Genomic DNA, 22,609 nt, shown 5'->3' with positions numbered 1-22,609 from the left:
TACCCAAAACATATTGTCACATTTACGCATCAATATGACCCAAGGTCCTAACTTACCACAAAAGCAAGAAGGGTTTGACCATTACTACCTTCTCAAAACAAGCAGAAATTGGCAACATAGAAAAAACAAAGGATCCAGGAAATTATGTTTAGTACCGTTTATAAAAGATACCGTGAACAATTTTTAATTCATCTTCAGGAAAGAATACCAATGACAAAATTGTACTAGCGTTTTAGCTCAACAAACCATTTGAATAAGTGGGTGAAAATGAATTTAGCTGATAATGGGAATAAAATGCCTATTCCATTAGAGATAACCAGTAAATAACTTCTTTAATGACAAAAGTGAAAAAGTATTTAAAAATGAACAAACTCGAATTCCAGGCGTTTCCACGGTCTATTTCAACAAGCAGAAATTAATCTCAATTACTATTTTCGATACAGTTCTTTCTTTGTTTCTAGATGATTATAGTCAACCCTTGATTGGTTTAACACTAGAGTATTATCTTAGAGAAAAAAAAATATCCAAGAATTACATCATTTATCAAAAGACAAAAAGAAGAAATACAAAAATTTAGTGAAAGCTGAAGAGACTTTAGAGTGATAGAGTTTCTTGATTTACACCCTGTCCTTCTTCTACCAGCTTCCAATGAATGTCGTTTGAATCATCAACAGATATAAGCTTCACTCCATCCTTATTAATGTGCACAACTGAAAAAAAAGAGTGAATTCAGACTGGATCATAAATAAGAGCTAAGAGCCCATAAATGATAATTCGTTGGAAGAAAAAGAAGTTTTTATCCCACGCCTGAATAATTAAAAAACCTACGACCTGAACCGTCATGTAAAACTAGATCAATAGGGGCGGCTAAAGCAAAGGGCATTGGTAAATTGTCTGAAGTAATGAAAATCCAAAATAAAGAAGAAAGAAAAATGGGGTTAGATAAGCGACAACAGAGTCAAAACGTGCCAAAATTGAAAATTATAGTTATGATAATTGGGTTTGGGATTTCGACATGGATAGGAGTCTACTGAAACCAACCCTTGTAGTTCATTGCAAATTAAGTGTGTTCTCTGTCCACCTGGAAAATGAGATCACTCCAGCTTTAGCCTTTCGTGTCCTGTAGTGGAAAAGCCGTTGCTAACGCCAATACCTCTCCCACCAGATGAAGAGAGAAATTTCTATCTTTTCTCGAAATATTTTTGGACATAATACTGTGAAGCTAGAATATCTATAGGACTTGTGTGACAAGTATGACATAATATAAGTTCAGAAACATATGCTTATTCCAGAAAACTTTGGTCTTTATGAGTTTTTCCAGAGCAAATTTGTGTTGATTCACGAAGCTATTCGTCGGAGTGGCTTGGGCAGACCCAGTGTCGGAACTGCTACTTTTTATGATAATAGCCTGCCTCCAAAGAAATTAGAATCGTGTGAATCCTACGTAGCTTCCCAACTCGAAAGTCCCAGCATGTTCACCATCATTAATGTTTATTTCCCCACTAATCATAACTCCGTGAATCATAACAAGTGAAAAACTTTTTGTAGAGGCATATTGTCGCCTTCGTGGACTTTTGCTTCGTTTGGATAATACCCGTTACATAAATCTGTGGAGATTCCAATGCGACGTAACCAAGAATGGAAGACTTTTGGTATCGTTCACTCATGTCAGATGACTGATGCGGTGGTTTGTGGAAAAATTAATGTTTTTACATATACATATAACTCAGGTAGCACCTTCAACATAGATCATGATGGCTCTAACAACGGAGTCAAAAGCTTTTGACAAATCAAGAGCACAAATATATAGACCATCATCTCTTTCCTAAGCTGGGGTAGGAAGAAAAGACAGAACTTGTGCCCATACTGATAAGCCAAACACTTCTGAGACCCAAATTGGTTTCTCCCAAAATTAACACTATAATTTTAAAGGCAGCAAAATACATTCAACACTTCACTAAGATTAAAGAAACAATAATAGGACGATTCTAAGAATAAGGAAATGGGTCCTTGTCCCACTTCAGTGCCAATTGACCACATATTGATATAATCAATATGTAAATGATTTTTACTATTACTATCTAGTCAATTGACTTGTATATCAGATGGAGAAAGGCATTATGCAAAGCCTCAACGGAAATAGGTATAGCTTGGCGTTGAGAAAAACACTGCAGAAAAAAATTTGAAAATAGCTTTCCAAAATTATAATGAACATTTTGGTTCAGGCGCGTAAAACAGAAGTAAAGTGAGAAACCCACACAGAATCAATATTCGACCGAACCATAGTAATTTTACACATTTCAATGAATTTCAAGGAATTAATAGAATTTTACCAATTAGTTTGACCGCGAAGAAAATCTACAGAGTGCAAACCCTTATAACGCCCAGAAGTAAATGTTTATTTTACGCTCGGTACGTATTATTTTTAATATGACAGACTGTGCTGGATCTTGGCCGATCACATTCTCATCAAATTCTAAGTCAAGACTTAGCCCACTTTTTAATCGATTTTAACTCAGGATCAATAAGGCAAATACACTGACAGGTAACAATTTTCACACTTACTTGAGGTACACGAAACCTGATTTTGTTATGGCGGAAGAATTTGAGCATAATAGGTTGAATTCGGACTTAGAATTCCAACTGTTAACTCCCAACTGTAGTAAATCATATGGCACACAAATAAGACTCAATGACATGGCGAAAGACGAAATATATGTGGCAAGATTTGCACGATCCCAATTACTTCGCTGAAACCATTTAATGCTTTGTGTTTTGGGCAAGCAAAATTTTCTAACGCGAATAAAACACAAAAGAAGCAGGCAAGTTGTCAATATTATTTTCAAGAATCAGCACGTGAATAGAAACAAAAACTCGGAACACTCCTAAAATCGTGGCTATAATACAATCACAGTATTTTTCTGACATCTTAAAAACATTCATCCAGAAGACTCTCAGTCCTAGTAGAATCAAACGGATATTTGTATTAAGATCACCAACAAGTATATAAAACAGGGACTTGTCAGAATTGAAATTACTATTGCAATAACTGATGTCTACACTTCCCGTATTAAACAACAAGGAACATGACTCATTTTTGCATGGGTTTTACCGATTAAGCTTCTTTTTTTCTTGTCTTCTCTACACGGGCGACCGCGTTGAACCAGGAGTCTTAGAGTTTTCGACCACGGCTAATTTTAAAAGAAATTATCGAGTACCACTGGCTCAAATTAGATAGAGGAAAATCACCCCCTTTAGATTTAGAGATATACATTTTGCATAAAAAAAAATTAAGAGGCCCCCCCTTTAGTTTTAGAAAATGCCCTTTTTGCATCTTCACTAACAGAAACTGAAAAGCGACTCCCGTCTAGATTTTAAAAATATCTTCATTTATATGCACATTAAAAATCAAACAATCCTTGCTCTCCTCCTCCTAAATTCTTGTGAATTGGCAACACTCCCTAGTACCCTTTTTGAGCAATATAATAGAATGCGCCATTTTCTCGTTGTCTTGGAAAAGTACCATTTTCTGCTAAAAAAAGTTTTGACCTAAGAAGGGGCCAAAGGTCAGAAAATGTGAACTCTAAGACAGCCAATTAATTTGTCAAAGTCTGAAATCCTCAACCGGAGATTTACAATTCCCCATTCTACAATTTACAGTTACAATTGTAATTATGCGCCCAGTTCAAACTTTGTGTCCGCGTTCCTTTTTTTTACCATCATCTAGAATCTACATCATTAGGCGGAAACCAATGCTTACATCTAAACATCTTTTATAAATTCAAACTAGAAACTGTCCCAGAAATTAACGAAAAACTAAAGAAAATTCGAAAGTTATCGTGGATAACAGTTCTCTGCTTGTCAATAGAATCCTTTAACGTAAACAACTTTCTCTGCATATTATTAGATTCCTTATCGGCCATACTGATTCAATCCTTAGTTGTACCCTTGCAAACATTAGCAACCTTTACATTTAAGTATGTTATTAATAAAAATATTTCTTTGGACCAGTCAAGAAGCTCCCATTCGTTACTCAAAAGAAATATTTCTGTGGACAATATCTGACATTATCCCTAGAAGTAGAAAATGTCAACTGATTATTTGTCTTCTACAAAACAACTTCACCCAAAGTCATTTATAATAACGTGTTTGGACTAATTATTCTCAGTTCTGCCTATTCGTCCAGTAAGACCAGCCAACAGAATTACAGGACATGGTTTGCTGGTCTGAACAAGCCAATGCTTTTTTAATGTTTATTAGTGTATTAAAGTGATGATGAAATTGAAAAGTTGGCCCTTGTTGAGAAAGCAAAAACATTACAGCTCTCACTTTGTTCTTCACTAAAAAATTGCTATTCAGATCCTGCTGAAGTTCAGCAATTCTATGCATGAAGAACAGCGAATGGGACAACAATTCTATGTCTTAACATTAAACAACTAATGCTAGTCCGCGGCAGGATCATTTTTTTAAAATCAAGAGTGCACTTTACATAGACAACTAGAAATTCTGGCTATTCTTCCATTTACCTCATAGAAGGATGTAAGCTATTTATAAAAAAGAGAAACTATAACTTTTACCTCTAATAAAGCCACCACTGGCCGCATCACGATGGGTGGCATGATAAATAGCACGCCTTCCAAGCTCAATAGCTTCTTTATCAGACAAATCGTATCTGTAGCCTGAATCCAAAACTCCATAGGCGTACAAAGATCCTGAGCCAACAGAGAATACTTCTCCAGCAGTTCTTGCTCCATCGTTATCAACATAGAAAAGATTCGGACCCTTAAAAAGTAAGAAGTCAATGAAAAGACAATCTATTGTTCAAAACAACACAGATTCGCATTAATTTGGCAGAAAAATTGCTCGCACATAAAGATGCTAGGAGACAGGACAAAAATCACGGGGATTGGATAATTCACTCGGTATTGGTCTCGAGCTCTCCCCATTGAAAAATTTAAATTATATGCGAAGATGCACTTTTTATCTATGGACCTCCCCCCTCCCTCCGACGAAATCCTCTGACAACTCTTTTTTGCATCCCTTACTTCACTAAAATCTAACGAATGACAAACAGCTAGATGGAATATCACTTAGATATACTGAAGGCGAGACAGATTAGTCTTTCGTATGCTGATCAAATTTACTGCAGCCACCATGCTCACACGTTCTTAGAAGCATCAGAAGATGTTTGTCAAAAATAAACATTTGAATCACTTTAAAAAAAAGATGTGTTTCAAAAATACACATACTATGCCTATTAGAAAACCCAATATTTTTCGGAATATTTAAAGTTATGGCAAAGGTTACTTTAAGCCTTAACATTAATTTAAATGTACTTACAGAGCACAAATATTTCCCCACTTTTCACTAATTAAAGTTTAATAAGAAAACTACAGGAAATATGAGATATTAGTAAACATAGATGGTTTTGGTGTCCTAACTACTAAATTACTAAAACCTCTTTGCAGCACTAAGCTGCCTAAGGCCATCAACCTCCCTTCCATTTCCTTCCATCAAACTCTTAATTCCTTTAAAACTTTTCTTACGACATTTTCTCGCAACATTCGAATACGATCTGCTTTTCATGTTACTTTAGCTGAATTTAAAAAAAGTAAGACATCAACATCCAACAAAAATGGCACTTTTCCGTTAGAAATTTTCTGCAGCACTCCTTGCAGCTCTGTATAAAATTCTGACACTTTCTCATCCCAATTCTTAGGCCCATTTTGGGAAGATTTCACCACAACTCTAAACTTATCTACCCAATAGCCTACCTTACATCCTTATTATCTACCTGCCTTACATCCAACAAATGCCGTATAGACTCTCTTATTTTTCAAAATAATTACGATCCGTCTACGAATATCACCTTATCTACCTAAATAGGGAAAATATACATACCCTAAATATTTTTGGTCAGTACCTTGCACAGGTATCTTTGAAAATCCTTTCATGCCAAGCTAAATCGAAGTTAAATGTAGTTTAAAGTCCCCATCATGCAGGGATGGATTGGCCCAGAAGGATAGAAAATAACTCTTGGGTCAGCCAGTCCTCTAATTAGGCTGAACAAAGGCTTTAAATTATATTTACAGTTCTTGTACCTGATTTCCCTATAGATGACAGATAACTTTTTTTTAATGGATTTACGATGATACCACTACAAGAAGAGTTCAAGCACAGTTTTTCTTAGCAAAATATATCCCTCTTTACTTTTTGTATTATATGTCTTACTCATTGCACTTGCTTTTTATCAATATTTCAATATAAATAATCTCCAAAGATACAACACTGTAGCCAAGGGTTAGAAAAACCCTGAGCAGGCACATTATATTGAAAATATAAGAAACCACTGAGGAAATCGTAAAAACCTCGAGACTAAAGGGAAAATGAGCTCAAAAGCCCTTACCTGCCTGTCTAGGGATTTTTTTATCCTCAGTATTTTTTTTATTGTGCTCTCCCTCCTTTTCCAGACGTATTTTGAAAGCAATATTCTCTCTCCTATCTCACTATATAAACACTGAAATAGAAAATGTCTGTGCATGTATGACTAAAAAAAAAACGATAGTAAGCATAGACGCATGTACAATACTGATGCTGCTCAAAATTAATGAAAGCAAAAAGAAGTAAAATTTACATTTTTTCTTTCAGAATCCAGAGATAAGGCATGATATATACAGATAACAACATCTTATATGGTGTTTAGTTTGGACATCTTAGATATTGTTGAGTTTAGGAATCCAAAATTATGTATAAGCGCAGATAGGGTGAATCAAGAAATACTTCCAAGAGCCTGGAAGTAAAAAAAAAAGAAAGTGCATTTTTGGGTCTAAATTTTTCTCAATAGACAGGTGTTTGGAACAATCTAGCAGGAGAAACCATGTTTGTTCTTGGGTAAAATTGATACTCTGCTAAGCCTGTTTCTATGCATAAACATGCATGACAGAAAGATCAATGATACGTTACCATAGGATCTGCTTCCTCTATAAAAAGCACCACATGAGATTGCATGATTATACCAGTGGTCTATTGTGAAGGAAAATAAAATAATTAATATTCACAAATTTTAAATGTTATGGAAGGGTTCAGGCTATATAATCGAAATTAAAGAACTAAGAGACAGACAGGATTTTACCCTTTTATCAAATCCAGCAATCATTACACCAAGACTCAGTCCCATGCCTTTGTAGTTATAGAGCATGTTTGCAAGCAATTTTGACGCAGCTGCAACAGATATGCGATCCTTGTTTCGTAGTTCATAAAGCCTACACTGTCTGGAAAGGACACGTTCCCAGTACGTACAGTCTGCAGCTCCACCAGCCATTGTTCCAACCATATAGTCGTTTATGACAACAACTTTTTCAACTCTTCTTGATCCTAGAATTTTTTTTTAATTAAAAATTATTTTTTGGTTGGATCTGGAAAGAACCACTGTTTCTTAATGGATATAATCTGAATTTTTTTCACAAAAAAGTTCTTTTCAAAAATATTTCTAAAATTTCGGTTACTATAGGTCATAGTTTACTCTTTATTCTGCTTACTTTGTCCTAGCCGTAAAGCTCGAGCATTGAAAAATATTCTCCTGTCAAAGAAAAATAAAAACAAATTAAAGAACTTGAATCTGAAACAATAGTACAGAGAAAAACTGTCTACTCGCAGACTTTTATTAGCCTTCAGAACATCAACTTTTTAACCAAATTATAAACAAGGGCAATGGGGATTTAGATTCTATTTTAGACACTGATAGGGGCCTTCGCTTGGTTTTAGAATTCTTTTTTTTGGCAGCCATGGGGGTAATAACATTGGTAACAAAATAGGGGTATGTATTCTATACAAACAGCCTAAGCTGCTCTGGATGTTTAAGCGCTTCACGTAGACTTGAAAAGCTGTGTTCGCCTCTGTCTTTTATGGATTAGGACACTTCAATGGTTTAAACAATACAAAAATTGCATCTTGGAATGTTACAATGTTAAAACACAACCATTGTATTAACAATTCATGTTAAGATGACTTTTCGCTAGGGCTAGGAATAAGTAAAGGTAAAGAAGTGATTTAGGTAACAAAAAGAATGATCAAGTGGATAGCTTTATTTACATAGGTAGTATCATTAGTAACAACGGTGGGTACAGTGAACATATTATAAATAGAATAGCCAAAGACCAAAGTGTTTTTTCACCATTGAAGAAAATTTAATAGAATAGGAACATGACTCTCTAAACCAAGATTAAAATATTGGAAGCTAAAGAGATGACAGGGCCAAGTATGATTTTGAAGAGTGGGCGTTCTAAAAGCTGGAGGAGAATGTAGAGAATTGAACCGTAACTGAACGTTTCTCACACACAAAACTGTACAAAAATGTGGTTCAATACCGCTTTCTAGGGCTATAGCGAGAGAAGGGTTGAGATGGCTAGGACACGTTCTGCAGATAAAGGATGACATATTGCCAAAGATAGTCCTTGTCGGCCAACTGGCTAGGACCAAACGAAAACCAGATCGTCCCCAAATGGGCTGCAAGGCTGGCATAAGAAAAGCTTTAAGGAAAACGGGAACTTCTTGAGATAGTGTAAAGAGAGAGGCTTCAAATAGACTGGGATGGAGGAGGAACGTGCTGGTAGATGAAAAACAGAAGTTCCACAGCCACTGAAAACAAGCGATTTCAAGGGAGAATTCAAGCTCAGTCTTCTCATATGCACCACAACTAGTGATTTACACACAGTCTTCTTAAGGCTCTGTTAATATCTATTTTGGATTCTGGAACATGCCCAGCCCTGACCTCTAGGAATGATATTAACCCAATTGCAGGAGTTCAGAGGCTTACCACAAAGTCCACATCAGCTCTACAAGATCTATACAACAAGAGAATGGAACGTTAGCAGATGCCAAAGACACAGTCAAAATACCCTCCCCTTTTTTTTTTACCAAATATCCAAGTCAACACCATACAAGAGGTCACTGGCCAAAGCTGTCAAGATATCCTGTTGATACATTAATATAGCAACATTTCTTCTCTAAGCATGTTTTTAACAACCAGAATACCCTTCAAGTTGCAGTGACTGCAATTGTGTTTTTCAAGTCCAAATTCAATAAAAATGAAATGAGAGTCTATGAAAACATAAGTGAGATTGTTCATCCCATTCAATTATCCACTGATCTCATCATATGAGTGTACTACTTAGAGACTGATGCAATTTGTCATATCCAACCATCTTGCATACTCAAACCAGAGCTGCTGCTGTCTCATATATTTCAGCATTCGTCACCATTATCACAAACCTTCCTCATGGTTCATTACAGGGCCACAACACAATGATCAAATTTTGCCATTATTAACAGAGAGGTTTTGGATTGCGGTCTTCCATTTGATTTGTATATCTGAAGCTACATAATTCTTCAAATTAATTTACCTACACTAAATATGCAAAAATACACATGAATGCCAGTATTTGTAAACAGAGGAAGAAATACCACCTGACATTGATTCAAAGGAACTGTTGCATTAATTAGGGCGAAAAAGGGACCCCTTTTCTTGTTTTTGTCCTCCCCCTACCCAGAAAGATCTACTTACTCTCCAAAGGGTTGAATCCATGTAGAATGATATTTCAGAATGTCTTTTTTCTTGACAGGAAATTAATGTTGACAGTTATCTTAAAACTTTGACAGAAATGGGGAAAAGAGTTTATAAAACACTGAAGAAGTTCTAGAAATCTATGATGAAAACTACAATAAAGTACTTAACAAAATATGTGTTATGATGCAGAGAAACAAGGTTCCATGATCTTTTCTCTGTGTAACTTAAAAGTTAAAGCCTTTAGATACAGCATGGTTGAAATCAAATTTTGACATTAGAAGTGACCACATAGAGTGAGAATAAAACTGGCAGAATACAGAAATCAAGAACAAAAGAAGAGAAAAGAAATCTACAAACTCAAACGCTCAATTGAATTTTTATAAAATACCATTCAATAAGAGGCCAAATGGCGTAGCACAATTGATTCTTGGCCGAAATTGATTACGATAATTAGAGTACAGTTGGACTATATTGGCTACAAAAGAATGATTGGATTAAACAATTGACTGTAGCAGATTTAGCAAAACAAAGCCAACTATTACATTATTTTTTACAGTTCCAATGGAAACTAAAAAGTGATAAATTGTCCAATATTCAGTTAAATATACTAATTTTCAGAAAAAAATCATTCTATTAAACGCTTTCTATTTATCTTAAAACCACGTCCAGGCTTGCCTTTATTCCCCTTATACAGTATTTGCAGGTGATTTAGAGACGTTTGCAGATAAATTTTGAATCTACCTAGCAGGTTAGCAGAATAATAATAAATCTTTGTTGGTTTTAAGGTTTTGACAGACATCATCAACTAAGCAAGAGTGGAGAGTATTGGAGCCCATACGTATGAGCCCTATTACAGAACTAGGAAAACAATAAGAAAAAACAAGGACTTCAGGCTGGTAACATTTACAGAATGAAAACAAACACTGGGTATAAGTGACAAAGGAAACACATTATGCAAGGACTTCCAGAATAGAGAGGATTTTGGGCTTGATTTTTACACTCCAAGGTTATCACTTTCTATCAACATAAAGGTGTCTTATTATATAAAAGTTCATCATCTCTTCATTTTCTGTTGTGGACAGAATGCAATTGCATACTCTTCTATTCCTAATTTTATCATGTTACATAGATGTAAACAAAAAATCAAGGATATGGAAATGGTAATTTCGTGAGATGCATGCATTTTAAGCCCAAATACACAGGTTTATAAATGTTTTAATAAATCTTTCAAAAATGCTCCAAAAGGCTTTGTCTTTCTATTTCCCTTAAGATTATTCCAATAGGCAGGTATTCTGCCATATTAAGTGTAAAGGATATTTTTAAGCTACATGAGTGAAGGTCAAGTTGCCCTTCTACTGAATATTAAGATTTATACATGTCAAAACTCAATTTTATACATCAAATCAAGAACTTCCACCCTTTTGTCATTTTATAAGACCCTGTTGACTTAGTGAGGCCCCTCACTTCTGTCAAACTCCCAAAGCTGCTTCCAAAAAGGCAAGATAACTGACTGCTCAAACTAGATTTGATTTCAAAAGGAGACATCTAGAATTTGACAAAAAATTATTGACAACCTACCAATGTAAGATCCACCAGTTGCCCTAGAGTCAACAGCAACCAGAATTCCTCCTTGGTATTTGAAACCAAGTGTTGTGGTACCATGATTGAAATGCATTTTTATACCTGATTTGGAATCAGTCAATTCTTTCAACTTTTCACAAGGCTGAAAAAATAAGCATGGTTTAAATTACATAGCTTTTTGACAATTTCCCAATACTTCAAAAACCATTAAAAAGCATTTCTTCTTTTTTGTGTTATAAATAAATCTTATACACATAATTAGATTTTTTAGATAAAAATATAACAAACCTGATTAATAGAAAAAATAGGTTTTGAAGCAAAATAGCTACAAAACACCAGAATCTACATGTATTTGAAAACAGATTAAATCATTAGTTTTTGGACAAAACTACATTTGAGGTGCAAGCACAGCTGTTTGAAACAACAGCTAAAACTTGCTTACTGTGTCATTAATAATATGAGGCAAATAATCTTGCAGGAGCCTTTGGGGAAGTTTCCTGTTTTAGCACTCTAAATAGCTGCCAGAGTCATCAGTACTTTAGGGAGGGTAGGTGTAGTGAATCTTTGTAGCTTATCCCTTAAAATCCTAGAAGAAGTTTTGCAGCATACTATTTTGTTTTTTATTTCAACAGGATCTGTTTTGCAGTGGGGTCCCCACATAATGATACCATATTCAATAGCAGGCCTCACAAGACCTTTTTAGAGCTTTGTAAATATCTGGTTGTCAAAGTATTTCAAAGTTTACCTGGTTAGTCCTATCAATTGTGATACTTAAATTTTTTTTTCATGTCCTTTGTACTTTAATTGAAAGTCAATAATGATACCAAGATCTCTTTCAGGTTCTACTTGATGTTAGAGTATCCTTAGGTCTATCTTATCCTTTATAATTCATTAAAGTATGTATGACAGTAATAGTAATGTATGATAGTTTTGGTAGGAGCTTCAGACAAAGTATAATAAGATCTAGGCAAAAGTTAAAAAGGAATCTTTGAATATGCAAATATTTACTGAATATGAAATAGTTGAAAGGCAATTTAAAGATTTTTACCTCTTCTTCTTGAGACATAGCAGAACATTTCACATAATGCTGCATATAAAATTTGATGATTTCATTGCTCATTTGTCAAAACCCCAGGATGATTATACAGTTATACTCATTTGACAACTGAGTAGATTCTTAACTCTAATTATTAAAAAAAAATCTATACAAATTCAAATTCAAATTCATTTTATTTAAAAAACATTCGACGGACAGAGCCGATTATTAGTTTTTATTGTCATACACACACAAAAATTCGTCGACAAGTCAAAATTAACATTCACAAAATTAATAATATATACAATTAACAATAATAATTGTCACATACACACGAAAATAAGTCAACAAATATACACAAAATTATAATAATACAATTAACAACAATAATCCGGATTAAAAAGTCGATCCAGCATTAAACAACTTAACAAACGAGGGCACAAAACTAAGCTCATAACGAGCATGTGACACAGTCACAGGTTGAAGTTTTGGTACAGGCTCTGCAACGGCCCTGAGTGGCCTTACCCGTGCAGGTTGATGTTGGGGAGGAAGGATATTTCGGTGTATAGGGCTGGACAAAATTTTATTACCAAAGGATAGGGCTAGTTTTAAACGACGAGATTGAAGGGTTTGAAGTTGAAACTGATTAAGGAGGGATATGTACGGTATTTTTGGGGCTTTTGAGATTACTAGGAGGGCACGGTATTGCACCCTCTCAACCCGGTCCGACTGTTCCCTAGTTAGCCCGAAATGCCATACAGGGCAACAGTATTCAAGTGTGGAACGTATAAAAGAGAAATAGATGCGTAGGAGGTGTGGTGCAGGGATTCCATGGCGAGCCAACAACTTTAGAGACCTGATAGCCAAATTAGCTTTTTTTAACATGCCATCAACATGTTTATTCCACTTCAGATCTGAAGTGATATGAACGCCGAGCAGTTTAATTTCGGTCACGTGACTGGCGCTGGGAATAGGTGGATTAAAAACTGGCGCAGATTTTAAAAAAGAAAATGTTAAAATTACAGATTTATCAAAGTTGACAGTCATTTTGTCCACCTTTGCCTCTTGACATATATCTTTCATTAATGAACCTGCTCTGCTTGGTAGGTTTTTCCGACAACATTCAATGAGCGACAGATCGTCGACATACTTCCAGCGATCGTCCAGTGTTGTTGCCAAATCATTTATTATGACAAGAAACAAAAGTGGTCCCAAGAGGGTACCTTGGGGAACTCCACAAAAAATGGGCAGTGGGTCGGAGTAGGTGGACTTATATTTTGTCCGTTGACATCTACCAGAAAGAAAACTAGCAATTAAACGTACAAGGAATGAATCTACACCTAGTCCAAGAAGTTTTTTTACAAGAATTTTGTGGCAAATTAAATCAAAAGCTTTTCTTAGATCTATTGCAATAAGATTAATCCAAGAATCTGGTTCATCGAGTTTTTGCAAAATACTGTCAATTATACTTACTAAGTAATGAGATGTAGATGTGTTTGGCATATTTCCAAACTGCCTTGGATCAATTTTGTCCAGAATACGGTCTTTCAGCCATGCTGCAACAAAACTTTCATACACTTTGCTAAAAATGGGTGTCATAGTGATCGGTCGGACACCCGAAAAATCATTGGGCGCATCTTTTTTTGGTATTGGTGTAATGAACCCATTTTTCCAAATTGATGGATACTCACCTGTTTTTGTCACCTGATTAAAAAGGAGTGTTAGGGGGCCACTAAGATAATCTGGAAATGCTTTGATGAGATCAATGGGAATATCTACAGGGGTAATGCTTGTTCTTTTAAGCCTTTTTAATTTGAAAAACACCTGGGACTCTGATATCAAAGGGAAACCAAAAGACTCAGGAGGAGGGGTGGGTATTCCCACGCTCAGCAAAGGCGGGAGGGATTGCACAATGTTACCCAGATGTTTATTAAGGGAGTTGGCTGTTACGACGTCATCTTCATCAATGCCAAAATCGACTCCTTTTTCCACCTTGCCCGTCATCCTTTTGATTCGGTTGTACCACTGGCTTGGTTTGGACTCGAACAGATGATTAACTTTACGTTCTACATATTTGTTCGCGTGTTTTCGAGTGACTTTTCTTAGTTTGTTTTTCAACCTGTTGGCTTGTTGGGTATTACCATGACGGAAAAGCCATCTCTTTTCCATTACCATTTTCTTAACTTCTTGTGTAATATATGGTCGATCTGACGAGAAACGTTTTGTTGACTTCTCAGGAAAACAGGCCTTGTAATTATGAAGCAAAGCTTCTTGGAAAATAGTAGCTTTTTCGTTGCTACTTTTAGCATCTTGGAATTTTTCCCATTTCTCGCAGCTTAACCATTGGCCAAAAGTCAGAAGTCCCTCACTTGTGATTGGTCGACTGATAGTTACAGTTGTAGTGTAATCGATTTTAATGGAACAGGTGGGGTTAAGTTCAAGAGAAAAGTGGTAACTTCCTCCAATTGGAGCCCCGGTCGTAGGTATGTTGTAAAATTCGTGCATATTTGTGGAAATTCGGTCAAGGGAGGTGCCACCTTTGGTTGTGGGAAAATTGACGAGCTGCTTCAGGCCAATTCCGGCGTCCAGGTGATGGAGCTTTAATTCATTGGCATCGCCCATCATGAAAATTCCGCATGATGGGTATTTGCCCAAAACAAAATCCGAACTGAGTTGTAGCTTTTCTACGAATGCTTGGCGGTATTCACTCGTCTGACCCGGCGAGTAATAATACACGCAGAGAGCAATACCAGTGAATTTCCGGGGGAGACGTCGTGGTTTTAGAATGACCCACATTATTTCGTCGTACTCAGTTAAAAAAGGGACATCAAGTCTAGCTGCTTTAAAAATTTCATGGGCATAAATAAGAACTCCGCCACCTTTTTTCCCCAGTGGATGGTCATCAGGTCGTATTTTTATAAACTCATCAAAACCACCTATTTTCAGGAGTTCTGGGTTTTGTCGATGAACTTCAGAAACCATTAGGACAGATGCCTTTGTTGCCTGAGCTAGACTTTCTAACTCAGCCACTTTATCAAAATTTAAACTTTCAGCATTTGCGTAAATAAACCTAGGGAAGGAAAAAACATCAGAATTATAATACTTTACCTTAGTGGTGTTTGATGTTCTTGTTGTAGGTCTTTGTAAGAATATGTTATTTCCCTGGTGGGTGAGGCTGTCATCAGGATTACCCATACCAACCAGGGGCTCAAATTTATTCAGTACTGGAATTTCGGCTGAAACGAAAGAAATTGTGTCCTCGCCATTGGGGGCTGTGAGGGTGGACAGGAGGGGGGAGGTACGGGGATTTGAAACACTGTCGGGGGGCTCGGGGACGTTATCTTTTGTGGGGGGTAGAAAAGTTGATGCTGCTGAGGTAGCGGATCCGGGAAAAACATTCCGACCGACCGAGAAGGCGCAACACACGCTTGGTTGGGGGTATGTTGATGTACGGGAGGGATTGTTGGTAAGGGGGGCCACGGAGGTCCGCAAAAGGTGTAATCGCGATGTTTTTGAATTCGTAACCCCCGTCCAATTAAGTTTTTTGATGCCGGGTTCGGATCCAGAAAAGTATTTTCCTGTCGATTGGTGTGACTGGAGCTACGTCTTTTTGATGTACCGCAACACGCATGCGCGAAAACACATTCTTTTTCCGTACATGATAAAACACAACATAAATCAACGTGGTCAAAATTACACTCATTATTACTGCAAGTTTTCGAAATAAAGCGTGGACATATATGTAAAAAACGACACTTTTTTCTGTGCTTACAGAAACCACTTTCATTAAAATACCGACATATCTTGTTAAATTTGGGAGCCTCTTTCACAAAAAACCTGCATATAATATTACATCCTTTACTGGTTAAGGGCTTGCGCTTAACTTTTTGTTGCACTATTTTCTCGAAAACAATTAACGGTTCATCTTCAGTCGGTTGAATGTTACGAAACTTATTCTCGTCAGTTAACCTTACGTCAGCTAATTTAACACTTTCCTGAATCTCGTTATCGAGGGTCATTCTCACACTGCATGCACTTTTTACGTCACTTAATGAGTTACAAATCTGATTGCTCGGGCCTTGTATAGAATTATTCATTTCAGAGCTAAAGGGAGACGAGCGTAATTTCACGGGTGGCATGGGTGAAAGGATTCCCAACTGATTTAACTGCATCATTAGGGTGTCAATAGTTGTTGTTTTTTCGTCAGTTAAGTTCTGAAGGTTACGTAAATCAGATTGGAGTGATTCGTGGGCATTTCTTAAGGGTAATAGTTCATTTTGAATAGCTGAGAGTTGATTCTCAAGAACGGAACATCTGTTAGTTAAAGCTGAGACTTCATTAACGTATTCAGAACAATTCGTGCATGGAGTTTTATCCTCACTGCTGGGCCTAGTTACTGTCTTAGTTTTGGGATTAGAATTCCTTGGTGTGACTATGGGTGTATTTTTGCCAAAGGATCTAGGTCTAGGGCACGCTTGTGGCGTAACTTTGCAAGGAATTTTCATACCGCTAGTAAATGAAGGTGAAGTGGGGAAGTCACAATTTAAGCACAACCATACCAGTAGTAACATAAAGAGAGAAAATGCTCAAAAATCGGGTTTTTAAAGGCCAAACGAGAACACTGAAGAAAACATAGAAAGCAAATATTACAAGAGAACAACTGCCTCTCCTCTTCAGCATAAACAAAATAATATGATCAAAGAAAATGCAAAAAACAAATAAAGTGAGTTATTTGTATTGGTATCCATTGATGGCAGTTCAAATTTATTTTGATTTTGTGCAAATTGTGGATATTGGCAAACTCTCTTTATTGTTGTTAGGTATTTGATTCGAATTCTTTTAATTTTTGGCCTTTTATTGAATTTCATTTATTTTTTTGGCAGTTTTTTCACTGGTTTTGTTGTATTTTCTGTGTTTGTTTTTTGCTTTTTCTTTGATCATATTATTTTGTTCACACTGAAGAAGAGAGGCAGTTGTTCTCTTGAAATATTTGCTTTCTGTGTTTTCTTCAGTATATTCATTTGGCCTTTAAAAACCCCATTTTTGATTGTTTTCTTTCTTTATGTTATGGCAGGCCAATTTGGCTTAAGGAATTTATTGGTATTGTTTATGTTAAAAAAAAAACTTTATTTATCTGTGTTACAGAATACTTATTGCAACCTATTGCAATTAATTTCTGATATTTTAAACCTCTACATGCCTTAATTTGTCCTTCAACAGAAAAAAAAAATCTTGATTATTTATCAATGAGGATAAGCTAACAATATTTTCGCTAGTTTTAAATTTTAAATAGGGTTATACTTTTCTTTTTTTGAAGAAATTTATTTTCATGTTAGAGCTAAGTTCAATAGGGCACATGAATTATACTCATTATTGCAAGCAATTGCATGGTAAGTTTTAGTTGAGGCACTCTTGGCATTCTAGGAAAGTAGCTGATTTTGGTTAGCAAAAGCTTTGACTTGAATCCAGTTCCTAAAATATACCAAGGAAAGTGTTGTCAAGATGATTATTCTACATTTTCCTTAGTTTTAAGGCTTAGAAGATTGCATTGATAACATATCTATTACATTTACAAAAATTTTGACAAAAAAAAGTATTAGGCTACTTTGATAATGGATTTTTAGTCTCTTTTTTTTTAAAGTAATTCCTATCATTTAGCAGGATTTGATGCTATATCAAGGATTTTCCCCAAAATTAATAAATACACTGTTATATTTTGTACACCTTATGCATTATAAAGGCATAAGATTCCAAACGTTTGTCCTTGTGCCTCATTTGAGCAGTAAATCTATTTCTCAAAGTTCTAATTTTTAAACATAAAGATTGCTATAGGTTACAGAAGGTAAGTACCCTTTGAAAAGGGAAGGAGGACAATAAACAATTCAAAATGCCTTCCCAGGAGATCACTTAGGCTATAGATCCATTCTCGAGACACCCAACTAACATAACTCAACTAATTTTTAAGATTGACAAAAGCACCTAATCTAGATTTTTACTAGAAACAATTTGTATATTCAGAATGTGCATAAAGAAGATTAATCCAGTGGTGTGTTCACCTTCTATGTAGCTAAATAATGGAAAAAACTCCAAACTTTACCTGCATTATAACCACTAGCTATTGTAAAACACATTAGTGTATACATTTGTCCATCAGGGTGGAGGGGTAAGTTAGGCAATGTGTTTTATGAATAAGATAAGTAAGTGTTTATGATTGATTAAAATGACTTTTTTGGAATTTCTGTATAGTTTTGTCAAATGAGCCCCCTATGCATATGGATTCATTAGGGACTGATAAATTTACCCTTTTTTTCACTAGCCTAGGCTATGACAAGTTCTTCAAATCATGGTTCCTTAGTTAGAAAGAAACATTTTTCTTCTTCTTTGTAAAGCACAAGGCCCATGAACACGAAAAGGAGATTCTTTCACCTCTTTAACAAACTGGCTATAGAACTGGGATACAATTATGACTAATTAAGGAAAGGGGCAAATTGCAAGGTATACACTTACAACAACAATGTCATAAGTAGTAAATTTATCTTTTCTTTAGGATCCTAATGGATAATTTAAATATAAATCTGTCATGATGAGGAGATAGGTTAGAATTCAGGATTGCATAAAAGTATTAGGTACTTTATACTATGGAGCAGAGGTGCCTGAGGATAATGGCTTCCTCACACTATGGCTAGCACTCAAACAGGACATGCTGGATTGCTTCACCCATTGAGAAGCACATATGACATACTGTAGGGCAGAATGATGTAACCTCAATTTAAACAGCCAACTGTTGACAAGAAGGGCACCTCATTTCAGTTAGAAATATAGCACAGTATGTAGTCTTGTGTGGAAAGGTGATGATATTAGTTTACAGTGACTTAATTTGGATCTTTGCCTAATTATGTACATTGTATTGAGGTCAAAGGAAGAGTTTAGCTTTGAGAAAGATGCCTTGGGTGCTTGTAGTCTAAATCAGCAGCATCATTATATTTGTTGCCTTTATGGATTGGGATATACTGAAGATATATCTGATTACCTTAGCTTTCAGTAGCTGTCTTCTATATTATATAGGTCACTGTCATTGGCAATTCTATTAATACTTTGGAGCAAGAGCATTGCAGATTTGGAGTCAGGAATGGAATGCATGCATCTGCTTACTGGCAGATCCAGGGGAGCAAGGTGGACCCTGGGCCCCCAATATTCTTTCTAGTGCCCTCATATACCTTGTTTTTTGCTCTTTTTTAAAATAAATTTGTTGATTATTGCTGCTCTTGTAAATGTTGAACCCCCCCCCAATATTTTGTTTATTGGTTCTCTTGTCACATTGGGCCCCTATCGCCAAGATTTTACTCTAGATCTGCCCTCGCAGCTACTCCAGCTCTCTCATCATGATTCTATCCATCTGTATGCATTTTCCTATGATTAGGGTAATAGGCTATTTATTCCTTTTACAGTAATCTATTTTGGTTAGGGACATCAATCAAGACAATATCTTTAACTTGGACAGCAGAGTATGCTTGTGCAGTCCCAATGCAGTAAATATATCACAGTTCATATAATTGACTTACCAATAAAGTGAATGTACCACTTGATACCTTTTTTAATGCTCTTTATGAATATTATGAATTACCCACCCTTTTTTCAAATCTTATTACCCTTTATGCTGATGACTCAAAACTAGTTGGAAAAGCGGCTACTCCCTCTGACCAGCAATCAATTCAAACAGATCTTGATAGTCTAGAAAGATAGGCTAACATGTGGCTTCTGACTTTCAATGTTGAAAAATGCCATGTAATTCATTTTGGCAAAAATAACAAGCATCATAAGTATTTCCTTCAAGACAACTTCCTTTCTGCTGTTTCCAATGAAAGAGATCTTGGAGTTATTGTAGATCACCAATTAAAGTTTAGCAGCCATGCTAAGTCTGTTTCATCTTCTGCAAATAAAACCCTCAGTATCATAAAAAGAACCATCTCCAGCTGACACCCTAGAGTTCTTATGAAGTTATATAAGGCGCTTGTACATCCACACCTGGAGGTTGGAATGTCATTGGCAGCCCCTTTCTTCAAAAAAGATAGGAAGTTGCTTGAGGATGTCCAGTGTCTTGCCACTAAGATGGTTACCAACATGAATCAATTTCCATACAAAGAAAGACTACATCATTTGAAGCTGCCAACACTGACATACCAACGGGAAAGGGGTGACATTATTTTAACCAAAAAATCCTCTCTAAAAATACCCTTCCTGGTCTCTTTGCACAGCCCTTGCATTCTGGTACTAGAGGACATTCTTTGAAGCTCTTTATGCAGCGTTCCATGAGTAGACATAGAAGCCACTTCTTCAGCCAAAGAATCATCAATATGTGGAACCAGCTCTCTGAAGAAACAGTTTCTGCTACTTCAATTGACATGTTCAAGTCCCACCTTGATAGGGAATGGCTCTGCCAGGAGTTCCTTTACAATTGGGTCTAATCTAACAGCCACAATCTACACCAAATGAATTCTTTTTTTTTCTCATGGAGCATCATAAGGATGGATAATCCTTATATTGCTCCAAGCTGCAATTTAAGGTAATATAATAATTGGTTCTATCACAAATTCCAATTTAAGCACTTTTTGACCTAATCCATCCTAACCTAACTATAAATAATTTTGGCATAGACAATACATGGCATTATTTTGTCCAAAATAAGAGCACTGAGAAAATATAGTATTATTTTGTTGAAAACAACCAATAAATCATACTTAAATCGAAAATTTGTCATTTTTAAGAGCTTAAAAAGTGCTTTAGCCTAATTTAAATTTGCAACAGAAGCAATTATTATATTTATAAAGAACATAAAAAAGGCATCAAGCAGTATGTTCACTTTATTGGTAAGTCAATTATATGAACTGTGAAATATTTACCCCTAATGCTATTTGAATGGCAGAGTTTTGTAAAAATTCATAGAGAAAAACTGGATTACATATTCTGATTTTGATCAAATAGACTTATATGATTTTTAAAAATATAAGATAAGTGATGGGTGAGACCAACATTTACTTGCAGCAAGTTGTTTTAAAATACAGCCTCTGAATAGCCTAACATTAGATTTTAAAAGAATTAATTTGATCACAAAATTTGAAAGGAGATATTTAAACATCTGAAAAGAACCCTTGAAATGGCTTGAAATAATCTACTGAAATAATAGGAGTTGCATTTACAGTATTTAATAAAAACTGTAATCAAAGAAAAAGAAATTCAAGACTTAAAATTAAGATAGGCTAAATTTTTTTTTATTCAGAATTGAGATGACTTGTGTGTAGCTATAAACCTGTCATGTATGCAATCTTTATCAATGTGTTATAATAACTTCCAAGGATTTTTGGCCCTGGATTCATTCCTGAAAGTGTAGGTTAATTTACCTGTACCTCAAGTACTTTCCAAGATAGTCTATCAAGAAGCTTCTAAGCTGAAGTTTGCCATGACCTAGTAGGAAGGAAGGATTTTAGAGAAAATGTTTGGTAAAATTCTAGTTGATTGACTTTTGGCTATCTCAGAAAGGGGTTAGTTTAGATGAAACTTTCAGGGATGAGTCTAAAGGCTAAAGTAGGCTATGTCCCAGGAAGGTATTTTGAAGTACCCATCTCTAATCCTTCTCCCTCTAGAGGACCCTGAAATTTGCCTACATGACAGGTATTGAAATTTTTACAAAACAACCTTTTACCTTAACTTTCAGTTACCAGTTGCCTTTTCTTTGCCTTTAGTTCTGAAAATGCAATTCCTGTTATTTGAGTAGAATTCTGAGCCATATCAATGTTTTTTTTTTCAAAATTTAGGAAATGTATTTGAATAGCCTAGATCTTTAAAACCTTATAGCCTAAATTGGGATTGAGCAAAGTTGTGAAACTGAAAATAATTTTGTTGTACTTCATTCAAGCAAAAGATCTATTTTGCAAGTTTTCACTTTTATAACACACATATTTTAAAAGTCATCAAAGGTCAGGGCCCTCCAGAGGGAGAAGGGGTGGAGGTGGGTACTTCAAAATACCTTCCCAGGACATACTTTAGCCTTTAGACTCATAGATAGCCAGAAGCCATTATGAGATAGCCAAAAGTCAATCAACTAGAATTTTACCAAATGTTTAATTGTCTGAGACGAAAAGTCTACTTTAGCCTACCCAACTGTATCCAATAGCTTGGTACCTACATTTGGGAAAGGAGGTGCCAGTAATGTAGTTTCTAATTTGTTTTCAGAAACACTTTTCTCATAATCTTCTAAAAGGCAATTCCCTGACAAAAGCCAAGGAGCTTCTTTAGCATACATAGATAAAAAAGCCATGAGTAATTTCGATTTCAATAAGTGCTGAGTAGTATCGGAAACTGGAAATTTTCTATACAAGCAAGTACAATAATGTACAGAGTTGCCGGTAGCTCAAAACCAAGATTACTAA

The 22,609-nt window shown here is 35.6% G+C and overlaps 1 protein-coding gene across 1 annotated transcript; it reads right to left on the bottom strand.

Moving 5' to 3' along the window:
- Window positions 1-523: 523 nt before the first annotated feature.
- LOC136031124 (proteasome subunit beta type-5-like) lies at window positions 524-22,576 on the bottom strand. Its single transcript, XM_065710441.1, has 5 exons — window positions 22,366-22,576; window positions 11,144-11,288; window positions 7,133-7,374; window positions 4,578-4,782; window positions 524-710 (listed from the first exon to the last, which is right to left on the bottom strand). Exons 1-5 carry the CDS (start codon window positions 22,495-22,497, stop codon window positions 595-597), a joined length of 840 nt encoding a protein of 279 aa, XP_065566513.1. The 5' UTR covers window positions 22,498-22,576; the 3' UTR covers window positions 524-594.
- Between the last annotated feature and the right edge of the window lie 33 nt (window positions 22,577-22,609).

Source organism: Artemia franciscana, chromosome 9 (genome assembly GCF_032884065.1).
Source record: "Artemia franciscana chromosome 9, ASM3288406v1, whole genome shotgun sequence".
In the NCBI taxonomy this organism is placed as follows: domain Eukaryota; kingdom Metazoa; phylum Arthropoda; class Branchiopoda; order Anostraca; family Artemiidae; genus Artemia; species Artemia franciscana.
The sequence above is the reverse complement of the archived record's forward strand: the minus strand, read 5'-3'. Positions and strand labels throughout refer to the sequence as shown.